Source organism: Rosa rugosa, chromosome 6, assembly GCF_958449725.1.
Source record: "Rosa rugosa chromosome 6, drRosRugo1.1, whole genome shotgun sequence".
In the NCBI taxonomy this organism is placed as follows: domain Eukaryota; kingdom Viridiplantae; phylum Streptophyta; class Magnoliopsida; order Rosales; family Rosaceae; genus Rosa; species Rosa rugosa.
The window spans coordinates 54,313,973-54,325,972 of NC_084825.1; the positions used below are offsets into that span (position 1 = coordinate 54,313,973).

The 12,000-nt window shown below is 38.4% G+C and overlaps 3 protein-coding genes across 5 annotated transcripts; 2 read left to right on the top strand and 1 right to left on the bottom strand.

Annotated features, from left to right (window-relative positions):
- The first annotated feature begins 1,184 nt into the window (after positions 1-1,184).
- Positions 1,185-4,503, top strand: LOC133713819 (pentatricopeptide repeat-containing protein CRP1 homolog, chloroplastic-like). Of its 2 annotated transcripts, none has more exons than XM_062139846.1 (5): positions 1,185-1,358; positions 1,444-3,329; positions 3,475-3,627; positions 3,729-4,010; positions 4,118-4,503. In XM_062139846.1, the coding sequence occupies exons 2-4, from the start codon at positions 2,451-2,453 to the stop codon at positions 3,903-3,905; spliced, it is 1,209 nt and encodes a 402-aa protein (XP_061995830.1). In that variant the 5' UTR covers positions 1,185-1,358; positions 1,444-2,450; the 3' UTR covers positions 3,906-4,010; positions 4,118-4,503. The 2 variants fall into 2 exon arrangements, with proteins under 2 accessions (XP_061995830.1, XP_061995831.1); XM_062139847.1 differs by having other exon boundaries at positions 4,169-4,503.
- Positions 4,504-4,777: 274 nt separating this feature from the next.
- On the bottom strand, positions 4,778-8,224 carry LOC133713820 (late embryogenesis abundant protein At5g17165). Its single transcript, XM_062139848.1, has 2 exons — positions 7,998-8,224; positions 4,778-5,368 (listed from the first exon to the last, which is right to left on the bottom strand). Exons 1-2 carry the CDS (start codon positions 8,120-8,122, stop codon positions 5,101-5,103), a joined length of 393 nt encoding a protein of 130 aa, XP_061995832.1. The 5' UTR covers positions 8,123-8,224; the 3' UTR covers positions 4,778-5,100.
- A 1,885-nt stretch (positions 8,225-10,109) lies between these two features.
- LOC133717773 (uncharacterized) lies at positions 10,110-11,861 on the top strand. 2 transcript variants are annotated; one of them, XM_062144504.1, is made up of 6 exons: positions 10,110-10,345; positions 10,444-10,656; positions 10,939-11,105; positions 11,188-11,272; positions 11,407-11,475; positions 11,567-11,861. In XM_062144504.1, exons 1-6 carry the CDS (start codon positions 10,220-10,222, stop codon positions 11,735-11,737), a joined length of 831 nt encoding a protein of 276 aa, XP_062000488.1. In that variant the 5' UTR covers positions 10,110-10,219; the 3' UTR covers positions 11,738-11,861. The 2 variants fall into 2 exon arrangements, with proteins under 2 accessions (XP_062000488.1, XP_062000487.1); XM_062144503.1 differs by having other exon boundaries at positions 10,115-10,345; positions 10,441-10,656.
- The last annotated feature ends 139 nt before the right edge of the window (positions 11,862-12,000 follow it).

The following is a 12,000-nucleotide window of genomic DNA, read 5'->3' on the forward strand; positions in this document are numbered from 1 at the left end:
TTTGTAATCTTAGTTTGTTTTGAAATATTTAAATACACTAGTTGGGTTAGAATACCAATTTTTGCAATCTATAAAATAATAATAGCTTATGTAATGTATCTAGTATGAAAATATGCTGATATTTCTTAAATTATATTTACTACTTTATTATGCATAGAACAGCTTCAGTCACTTTATTATTTACTACTAGTATGGATGAGAACAGAGTAGAGACTATGCATATTGAAGAAGTGAGGAATCATTTGATACTATGTAGTCACTAGTGTGTGTACTGTTTGGTAGTGTGTGGTAGTCTATAGTTGAACAGTATAAAGATGATAAAAAGGTTCAATCATTCAAATGAGGCTAAGTGACTTTGTCAAAGGAGCCATATGTAGATGACAACGGAGTACGGATTATGCATCTTGAAGAAGTGAGGAATCATGTAGTCACAAGAGTGTAAAGAAATGTGGTGCAATTATATGTAATTATATGAACCATTCGGTATTGTGCAGTCCGTGACTGTGTGTAGTCTACAATGTATTAAAAAGCGCGCTTTAGGGTGCGCCTGAGGCGCAAAAGGCTTATTTCTTTGTATATCTTGCGTCAGATTTCATCACAAGGCGTAGAGGCGTACTTATAGGCGTGAAAAGCGTGGGAGGCGTACGCCCAAAAAAAAAAACATAAGATGGTAGATGAGTTCTGAACTTCTGCGTTGTCTTTGAGATGATTTCTGCTCCAAATCATGATAGAGACTGAGTTAAAGGGGTAGAACTGAAGAGGAGGGAAGGAGGGAGAGAGAGAGAGAGAGAGATTATTATGGTTTTTTGAAAGATTACTCTGATTTATCTTTATCTATTGGTCTTCCACCTTTCCTAAATACTTTATATCTGTTAAGATACAAGTAGTGGCACACTACAATACAAACACTTATTTTTTCTATATATATAATTAGTTATTTTTTCTATATACATGTGTTTTACTAAATTTTTCTTTAATACATACTTATTATTTTATGATGCAAAGCTTACGCCTTATGCCTCGAGGGCTTACGCCTTGTTGAGGCTCTCCAGAAAACGCCTCTGGTACGGCGTACGCCTTAGCGTTTTAAAACATTAGTAGTCCGTCACTGTGTGTTGTCTGTACTCTGCTTGAACGCTATAAAAGAAGCTCAAGTCGAGAGAATTTCCAAGTCAAGCAACGCCTCTCCCAGTTCAAGTAGTATAAAACTTCAATCCATAGGTTGCATATGGCTAGCTCTGGCTCAAGTAGTTTGATAGAAATGACTCTGAAGCTTACAAACAAGATCGATAGAAAGAGACTCAGGCCTGGAGATCGTATTTATGCTTACAGAAAAGCGGCCATCTACGCCCACCATGGTTAGTACTGATAATTGAGTCCCTAACTCTTTATTGTTTTAATTAATTTCTTCAATGCCATGTACTAATTCATGTATTCGCTTAGGTATCTTCATTGGGGGAGATAGAGTGATTCACTTTAACAGAACACAAGAAGGAAACACATCGAGACGAGGAAGGCCATGCAGAAACTGTGGGCTTGTCAAAAATGACCTCCGAGGAGTTGTCATGTCCTGCATTGACTGTTTCCGCGACGGCCACTCCCTCCGCCGCTTCCGATACGGCGTTAGTTGGGGCCTTTACGTCATCAGCCGGCCAGGCACATGCACCACCGGCGAGGCTCCCCGTGCAGAAGAGACCATCAGCCGCGCCATTGAGGAGTTAAACAAGAAAGATTTTGGGGACTATCACGTGCTTCAGAACAACTGCGAGACCTTTGCGGTGTTCTGCACGACGGGGAACCGCAGGAGCGACCTGGCGAGCACGGCTATATCGGCGATCAAGGTGGCGATTCACAGGCTTTATAGTGATGTGAAGAGTAATCACGGCAAGGAGAAGCTCAACGAGTTAAAGCAGGCGATTGAGAGCCTTTTTGTTGATGTGAAGAATCCTCACGGCGAGGAGAAGCTCAACAAGTTGAACCAGATGATTGATATCTGGGTCACTAATAGGGCGTCGCCTGAAGAGATCAGTGACGGATTAAAAAATCTTGAAAAGGATCAGTAGGGTCATTAACTCATGATCTGATCAGCGCGCGCTTGAATGTTGAGATTATTTGAAATTAAGAAAGTTTCCAAAAGGGCATAGATCGAGAGAGATGCTGACGCAGTCCATTTTGTGTCCCAAGTCACCATCAGTGTCATCATCCTCAGGTAGCTTCTTCACTTCTCTCTCTTTGTTCTGTCCAACTTGTCTCAAATACTCTGAGAAACATAAGCTGCATGCTTCTCTAACTCACTCAAATCCCAGCGAGGGTGTCAAAGAATTCAACTTTCTAGCTTTAAACGACGAAACGCATGCAATTACTGACCACCCAAATGGCCCAACTCTCGGTTTTAGTTATACAACCATTTGTTACAAGATTTTTGTAGAGTTGGGCATGTTGACAAGGCCATGGCTCTTCTTGCTCAAATGGAAGCTCTTGGCTTTCGACCCAATTCGGTATCCTACACTCGTCTAATTGATGCTCTAGGAAGTATTGGGAGGACTTTGGAGGCTGATGTGTTGTTTCAGGAAATGATTTTTGTGGGGTTTAGGCCAAGAATTAAGCTTTACAATGTGTTGCTTAGAGGGTTTTTGAAGAAAGGTTTGTTAGGACTTGCAATTAGAGTTTTGGGGGTAATGGGTGATTTGGGTACTGAGAGAAATCAAGAAACTTATGAGATTTTACTTGATTACTGTGTCAATGCTGGGAGGTTGGAGGATACTTGGTCAATGATTAATGAGATGAAGCGGAAGAGGTTTCGGCTGGGATCATTTGTGTATAGTAAGGTTATTGGTCTTTATAGGGACAATGGGATGTGGAAGAAAGCAATGGACATTGTGGAAGAGATAAGAGAAATGGGGATGGTATTAAACAAACAGATTTACAACAGCATTATTGATACATTTGGGAAATATGGCGACTTGGATGAAGCATTGGAAGTCTTTGGGAAAATGAAACAAGAAGGTGTAAGGCCTGATATTTCGACCTTTAATTCGTTGATAAGGTGGCACTGTAAGTCTGGGTTGTTAAAGAAGGCCCTGGAGTTGTTTACCGAGATGCAAGAACAAGGATTATATCTTGATCCGAAAATGTTTGTTACTATTATCAGTAGATTGGGGGAGCAAGGGAAGTGGGATATGATACAGAAGACCTTTGAGAATATGAGAAGCCGAGGGCATAAAAAAAGTGGGACTATTTATGCTGCTCTGGTTGACATTTATGGGCAATATGGAAAATTTCAGGACGCAGAAGAGTGTATATCTGCACTAAATGCCTATGCCCAGCAGGTTATCTTTCTGCACTTCAAAAGTCTTTCCATATAATTTCACTTGAAGCATGAAGATTTCGTCCCATAATTTCTTTGTAGTTCTACATATATCAATATGCATATGATATATGCATATCATCTATTGGTATTCTTCTTTAATGCAGGGATCATGTGATCAGACAGTCAAAGTACTTCAGCTCATGGAAGTCGAGGGAATCGAACCAAATGTGATAATGCTGAATGTTTTGATTAATGCTTTTGGTATTGCTGGTAGACATTTGGAGGCTTTGTCCATTTATCACCATATAAAAGAAAGTGTAAGTCTATAAGAGGTCTAGAAACATTTCTTCAACCCAGTCAGTTTTCATGTTACTTGTAAGCCAAGTTTTTAATGGTGATGATTTTGTTGTTTCTGAAGGGTTTAAGCGCCGATGTAGTTACTTATACTACCCTTATGAAGGCGTTTATTCGAGCAAGGAAGTATGATAAGGTCCCTGAGATATACATGGATATGGAACGTGCTGGATGCACCCCAGATAGAAAGGCTAGACAGATGTTAGAAGTCGCTTCATTGGTCCTTCAACAGAGGAATTGAGAGTATCCGGATGGCTTTAAGTGAGTTTGTGATGCAATGTGCTCATGTTGTGTCGTATGGGTCTAATTAGAGACCAAACTACTCTTGATATTATCGTTAACTAGGGTGAGTTTCTTTCTTCTATTCTCATGATGTTTTGAGCTTCAATGATATGGCTTTATATCTAATTGACCTTGTTTGTACTTTGTACTTCTATATAATGCTGTTTTCAGGTTTTCTGAGACGGCTGTTGAATCACACTCATAAATGTTTGAAACTGTCAGCTGGTGAAAATTTCTGTTTCTGATGCAATACACGGGAGTGAGATCTCAAATATCTTGGTATTAACTATATGAAGTGAAAAATGTGAGAGATATATCCAACACATGTCAACACTCTTTGTGAGCTGCCAACTGTGTTTTCTGAAGCCAAGGCTCGCACCATCAGAGACCCAACTTATAGCTTGTGCTGAACTAAACACAAGCAGATCTTTTGCTGTTTTGCAGCAGAATCGAGTGGACCAATCGAAATTATGTTCATATTGTACATGTAATGGAAAACTTGTTCATATTTTTACGAGAAAATCAATATACAATCTTGAACAAGTTTTGTTTGCTCAGAGTTTCCATCGCACCCATTTCTTGCCGGGTGTATTGTTGTTCTTTCAATGACCTCACCGACCCAGTTACAATGAGTTTTCTATTGCCAAATTCAACATGGCATCAAATCATCAATTATCTTTAGAGCTTTGACGAAGGCCTTTAGGTTGAGCATTGAAACATGGGCGTGCGGGCCCTAGGAAGATGGTTTCCAGAGGAGGCAATATCAATATGCATAGCCAAATTCAACATGGCATAAGCATCAATTAATTCGCATCTTACTAACATGGAGGATGAGAGAGAATAAGATCACATGCATATCCAAGATTCCAAGTATTTTATGGAACCATACCACGGGAAGAAGACAGCCCATGTCTAGGTGCATGTATATGAAATGCAGTCAACTCCAGCCCTACTACTCGCTATATAATATGAACATCAAACCAGTTCTTGTAGGGCGGAGAGGGCAAACACTTTACACTACTACAAACTACTCGCACTAACAACTACATGCATAGGCAGCCAGCAGTAGCCATGCCTATATATTATTTATTTATCTATAAACTCAACCCTTCTATTCTATAATATAACCGAAGGGTTGAACGTGGCTCAACAGCTCAAGTCACGTGAGGCTTCTCCAAGTCCTCGATGTTGGTAGGGCGGTACCAGGCCTTCTCCTCCAGCACCGATGTCTCGTTACCATTCACAGCTCCAGACTCTTCAGCTGGGGTGGAATTATGCGCAGTCTCAGGCCCAAATACCCCAGTTCGAGGGTTTGGAGCCCAGTACTTCTCGGGTTTAGCTGGGATCACATCGTCTGGGACAAAGCTAGGGCGAATTTGTTCATCAGGGTTCTTGTCATAAACTGAGGTGTGAGCAGCCCTCCTGGATATACATAAAGCATGCAGAGTTCAGATCATTAACAGAACCATATATCCTAACATGTAATAGTACTGATACTATGTTAGACAAACTGAAATACCAACTCCAGTATTAATTACTGTTGCAAGATTTTGCTGATAGAAATAACATTCATTCAGGTAGGTTTGCTATGCTCCTGGGCTAGTTGGTATCACGTCCTACATCTCATTACTCAACTACTGAACTTTCTTATATCACATATTCAAATAAAAACACTAAGCAAATACAAGATGCATGGTTAAGAATCAGATCAAAATGAGATGTCAATGACTAACATTTCTATATGAGGGCTATTTCTTACCAGTTAAAAACCAAAGAAAATTAAGATAACATGGGATACAGGTAAAGCATCCAGGAAGATACAAATGGTATGAAATTAACTTGAAACAATGAAGTCTAGCCAACCATGTTTAAAAATTACAGAGTATGCCATACCTTCCCATCAAGCATGTGGATAAGTTAAGTTTTACCTTCCACTGAATTAAAGAAAATGAGTAAGGATGAGTATATGGTCCTCCTATCCTCCCTTGTGGTCTAGTCATCCTTTTCATCTTTTGAAAGGATAATTATGTCCCACCATCTTTGTACTCATTACTTGCCTACCTCCCAAGTTGGGCATCAGTTTCATCTAAATCGAGATTCCCTACTTCCTAAACCAGAGTGAGAATTAGGTGCTACTGACAACCATGTGGCTTAAGCTGGTTAGGTGTCAACCCCCAACCAGAGACATATTCATGGCGTTCAACACAAGGGGATTCTGGTCACATGACCAACAATGTGATCTTCATAAGATAATGACTACCAACCGACCCAGCAGAAACAAATATACATATATATTTGTACGGCAGACGCAAGGAACACGTGGTATGGGCTGACCGATCAGAACCTTAGCAGGAGGGTATTTTGGATATTTCACTTTAAAAAAGCAGGAGCAGTTTCGGAATGAAAGAAAATTTTGGTGGGTTCTGATTGGGCAGCCGCACGTATGTAAGAATTTTTCTACATATATACTGGTATGCATAAATATGCTCTTTTCAAATATCAAAACTATTTCACAGAATACAAAAAAATAATTGTTATGGTCCAAGTAAACGACTTTCCAATTATAGTGGTAAGTAGGCAACAAAAATGAGATGGTGGAGGCTCAACAGTCCATTAGTTAAATGTTATTACAAAAAACAATAATCAAACCAGAGAGACAAGTAAAAGAATTTGATTATGGGTAGCAGCATGCCAGTGATTTGAAGAAAATTTAGAGCATGTTAGTTATAGCCATAAAAATTACCCGGATATGTCTGCAAATCCATGCCAAAAGAAAGATAATATTTCACAGAGAGATCTCAAATAATAAATTTACCAAGTTTGGAGATCTCAACTTACAAGGCTTTTATTTAGTTCTTATTTGATTTTGACAGTTCACAAAGAGAACTAGGGTTAATATTAGTACATAATAGTCATATTGGGTCTCACAACTTTAACAAAGCAAGAAGATAGTGCTTGCACAGTATGGAATTTAGACATGCAAGTTCAGTCGCTGTCATGAAATTAATCTTGCTCCAATTTTAATCCATAAAGTGTTAATCTTCCAAAATGGCTACCGACCCAACTAAACTTTTATGTTCTTTTCAATTTAGCTCCTCCACCTTTTTTTAATTTCTTATCTCTATATTTCCATTGAATTATCAATGGTGGGCAAGCGTCCAATACCCACCCTAGTCTGTCCGTCCTTATCTATACAGTACCCCACAAACAAGTACAGCAAAAAGCATTTAGTACGAAAATGTATAGAATAAACATCAATTTAGCATATTTTTTCCGGTTTCCTCTTTTCCTCTTTTTCAGAAAGTTAAAAGGACAATATATTCGATGAAAACAATGGAATAAGAAGCATAAAATCTAATAAGCCCTGAATCAATACCTACAAGGCAACAATGAGCATCGATTCATTTGGCTGCAAAAAGAAAGCAAAGAATCTAAACAGACACACACACAATCTGATGAAACTTTGATTTTTTATATAAATTCTTTCAAAAATTCCTAGTCTGCTGGAAAAGGAAATAATAAGAGTTAATCACGTAGCCAAGTTTATCCGTAGAAAAATCCGAAAAACTAACAACCAGAAATGGATCTAAAACAGGACAAATGTCACAGTGACTCATCGCGTACTGAAAAAGCAAATAACCGCAGATCACAAATTTCTCAGAATCACATACTGATCATCAACAACAGTAGCTAGCAAAATTTCCAGAGAAAAATGAAATAACCGAAAAGAGTAAATGACTCATCAAGAACAGTAGCTAGCTAGCCAATTTTCCAGAGTAAGTGACTCCTCATCACGTACTGAAAAATCAAATAAACCGCAGATCACAAATTTCTGCGATCACATACTGATCATCAAGAACAGTAGCTAACTAGCAGTTTTTTTGTACAAAAATGAAAGCACATGCGCCGATTTGAGCAAAAATTTCTTGGGAATTTCCGCAACCACATACTGATCATCAGGAACAGTAACTAGCTAGCTAGCAGATTTTTCATACAAAAACGAAAGCAGATGCATCAATTTCAGCTAAAAATTCAAAGAAAATCTAGGTACCTGAGAGCGAGAGGAGCAGCGAGTGAGAGGCGAGTTGAGTCGGTGGTTGGACGGACTCGGATCTGGCTGACGACGACTCGCTTCCCCAAGTTGGCGATCATTCGGCTGCTGGAATTAGCTGCCATACAATTAAGACTAAGCTGCAGAGAGGAAAAGGTAGAAGAAGATTTGAGAGACTATAGGAGAGAGAGAGTGTGATGGTGTTGGTTTTATCTGCAACAAAATAGGGGAGTGACTCGGTGTTTATATAGTAGGGGAGAGAGAGAGAGAGAGAGTGGGTGTCCGATTCTTACCTTACCTGCACCAGCAGGCCCGGTTTGTTTGGATAGCAACCTACCCGCCCTACCCGTACGCATTTCTGGTACTGTAAAGCGGTGCCGTTTTGGTGTTTGACGGTTGGGTTTGTTGCACGCGTTTGTTACGCGGGAAGGATGGAATATGCTTGACGACGTCGTTTGGGGTGGGTTTGTTAAACGGGGGTTGTTGGTGTCAAGGACTGATTGGAGGCACTTGGTCAACAGTTAATGGCTGTCTTGGGTGGTCGTTTGTTGACTGTTTATTTTTAGTAGATTTTTCTATCTTAGTATTAGTATCTACTATTCTTAATTATAAACTGTTTATTTAGTAGATTAATAATTGACAACTTGTGTAAACATATACTCTAATCAAGTAAAAAGGACATGTCGTTTGGAAACTATTATTAAAACTAGTCTTTATATTATTATTATTATTATTATTATTATTATATTGGGGAAAAAAGAGAAGTTATTTGTTTTCAAAAGTGGGAGGTTTATTTGGATTATGAGTGATTATTGCAAATAGAAATATGGGTAGCTAACTAACTGAAAGATCATTTATTTTTATTTTTATATAATTATTTATTTTGCTATTTACCATACTACCATTCAATTATTAAAAATTAATATAAGGTTTAAGAATTTTATTGTCTTTTCACACTCACTTCGACTAATAAAGCTCATTCTTTTAAATATAATATAGATAAGAGCATTAATGTAGTGATACATGAAGTAGTTTAACACAAATATACAAATTAATTTGATATAGAAATAGAGTAATATCAAACTCATGTATCAATGTATTGACTATTGAGTTAGTCTATTTCTTGAATTAATTTATTATATGTATTGAAATAGCAATGTACAACAGATGAATCATATCTCTCTCTCTTTTTTTAATAAAAGAAGATGAATTATATCTTAATATAACTAAAAAGGAATAAAAAAAGATGCGAATATAAAATATATTTTTAGGTAGAGCATGATTCAAACCTTGTAATTCAAAAAAGGAAAGCATGGTTTACAGCATGAACCTAAATTAATATTATACCACTATGTTGCAAAGGTAGCTCCAAGATTCATTTAGTGGTTGCATGATTCATGTCATATAATCACACATGAGCTGTGAGACATTGTTTGGAGACTAAACTGTGTACTATTTTAGACTAAACAAGGTCAATTTAATCCGACTTGTTTAAAGTATTGATCATGTGGACTCTCTTTTCATGAGCTTACAAATTGCTAAGTCAAAAGATCTAATCTGCAATATAAATAGGTGACAAGTCCTTCACGGAACAAGTTTTTTTTTTTTCTTTAATCATAATATGAATATCATTAAACTGATGAAATTGTTACAAGTAGGTTGAAATAATATAATCCGGAGTCACTATTGTCTACACAAGTCAGATCAACAAGCCTAAACATAACTTTCAATCATTCTAAAGAGAGGCTACGCAATTTTCGGTACACCACGAGACTAAAAAAGATGGTCATGACCCAAATCTGACATAGGGGCATAGGGCAATGGTAGAACCGAAGAACATTCGGTCCTAATTTGGGCTTCAATAATTGAACATGAAATAATATTTTGGGGCATACCATTTTAACCATCAAAGTTCTTTTCAAGCGTGGTTCATGCAGGTTTTTCCAGGCCTGGATTGAACTCATCTGGGCCAGCCCTTTGAAACCTCTGGAAGGCCCAGTTCCTTGCACTCACTCTTGAATTTGATTGGAAGAGAATATTTTTCGAGTTCATTTTTTAAAAATTTTGTGGCTACGCATTGAAGAGGTTATGTGGCTCTAGCTATGTCAACCAAAGTTTATCTGGTCCTAGAATGAAACCTGTGCCCGGCACGTACAGCTTCAACTGACAGTGCTTTTCCTCTTTAGCTTCATTTCTCTGGCAGTTTGGTGATACAAAACGACATGTCACCGGCGGTGCTTGCAGGTTCTTCCTCTTCTTCTTGCTCTGCCACTTTCAACAGGCACCAGTACTCCATCAAAACTCCACAGATCACTACCCCAAAATCATTGGCACCACTACAATGTCAGGTAACATATATATGAGTTATTCTAGCTGGTTACCAATTCAGTACAAAGAAAAGACACATCCTTTATGATGGTTAGTTAATTTGCTCTCTGTGTAGAAGACTAGCTTCCAAGGGTTGTCACTTGGAGAAGCCAAAAGGGGTGTATCTGAATCCTTCGTAGCTGAGAATATTAGCAGTGCTACTGTAAGAAGAGGTCGGCTACTTAGCATAGTTGCAAGAACAGCTGGGGCTGCAAAGACAATTGAGGCTGAGGTTGACAAGCCATTAGGCCTCACTTTGGGTCAAAAGCCTGGAGGTGTTGTTACCATCACTGTGAGTACCCTTAATTTTGTCTACCTCCAAAGTTGCAGAATTTAATCATTAGTTGAATTCCATGAGTTCATTGCCTACATTAATACATCAATACATTAACTTTATGTAATGATAGATAAATTTCAATCAACCACTAAATTCTGTAGTTAGTTATAGATTGACTTCATGTAGTGGTAGATTGTCCAAAAAAAACTACACATATATGTATTAATGCATCAGTGCACCGCACATAGAGTTTTCAGTATGAATATTACTCACTTTTGAAACTATTGTTAATTGAAGGCCGTGGAAGGAGGTGGAAATGCAGCGAAGGCAGGGCTTAAGGCAGGGGACCAGGTGCTCTACACTAGCAGCTTCTTTGGAGATGAATTATGGCCAGCGGATAAGCTTGGATTTACTAAAACTGCCATCAACGCGAAGCCTGACAACGTTTACTTTGTTGTTAGCAGGTAAGTGCCCACCTAGCTAGCTTCACTTCAATTCTTTCATAAAAATGAGTTATTTAGTTGGGATGATTGTTAATGCTTGCAGAGGTGGTGCTGAAGTAGATGTTAAACGGCTACCAAAGCGTCCAGCTCCTCCTCGCTTTGGAAGGAAACTAACCGAGTCTCAAAAGGCAAGCAAGCTTCAACCTAGTTAATACCATGAATGGTAGATTATAGTTAAGCTAGCTAGCTTTAATCCTTGGTTTGGTGCATGCTCCCCCATCTTTAGTACCTTAATGTTCCATTTATGTACAATGATTTTCAGGCTAGAGCTACTCACATATGCCTTGACTGTGGATTCATATACACATTATCAAAGCCTTTTGATGAGCAGGTAATTAAGTAACCTAAATATCTATCAATCTTGACTGTGCATTTAGATTTTGAAGGGCTAATTGTGATTATTAACTTTAATGAATTTACAGCCGGATTCGTACGTATGCCCTCAATGTATAGCACCGAAGAAGAGGTTTGCAAGATATGATGTCAGCACAGGGAAACCTATCGGTGGCGGTTTGCCTCCTATTGGAGTCATTATTGGCCTCGTCGCTGGTGTTGCCGGTGTGGGAGCATTGCTTGTATATGGTCTTCAATGACCTAGCCTCTTGTTTACATAACCTCAACCTCAATTATACCCTCGGAGGCTCGGACCTGTATCAAACTATCAATTGTTGTAACAATCTGTTCTAAAGTCAATGCCCGTATCGTGTATTGGAATCATTTAGATGAGACGAGCATGAATGATAAAGCCAAAATAAATCAAGAAACACCAAAACAGGGGACAACAGGGAGTTGTAAAACTTTACAGTTTCAAATGTTAATCATAAATGATGAGCTCACACTAACCAGTGATCAAAAT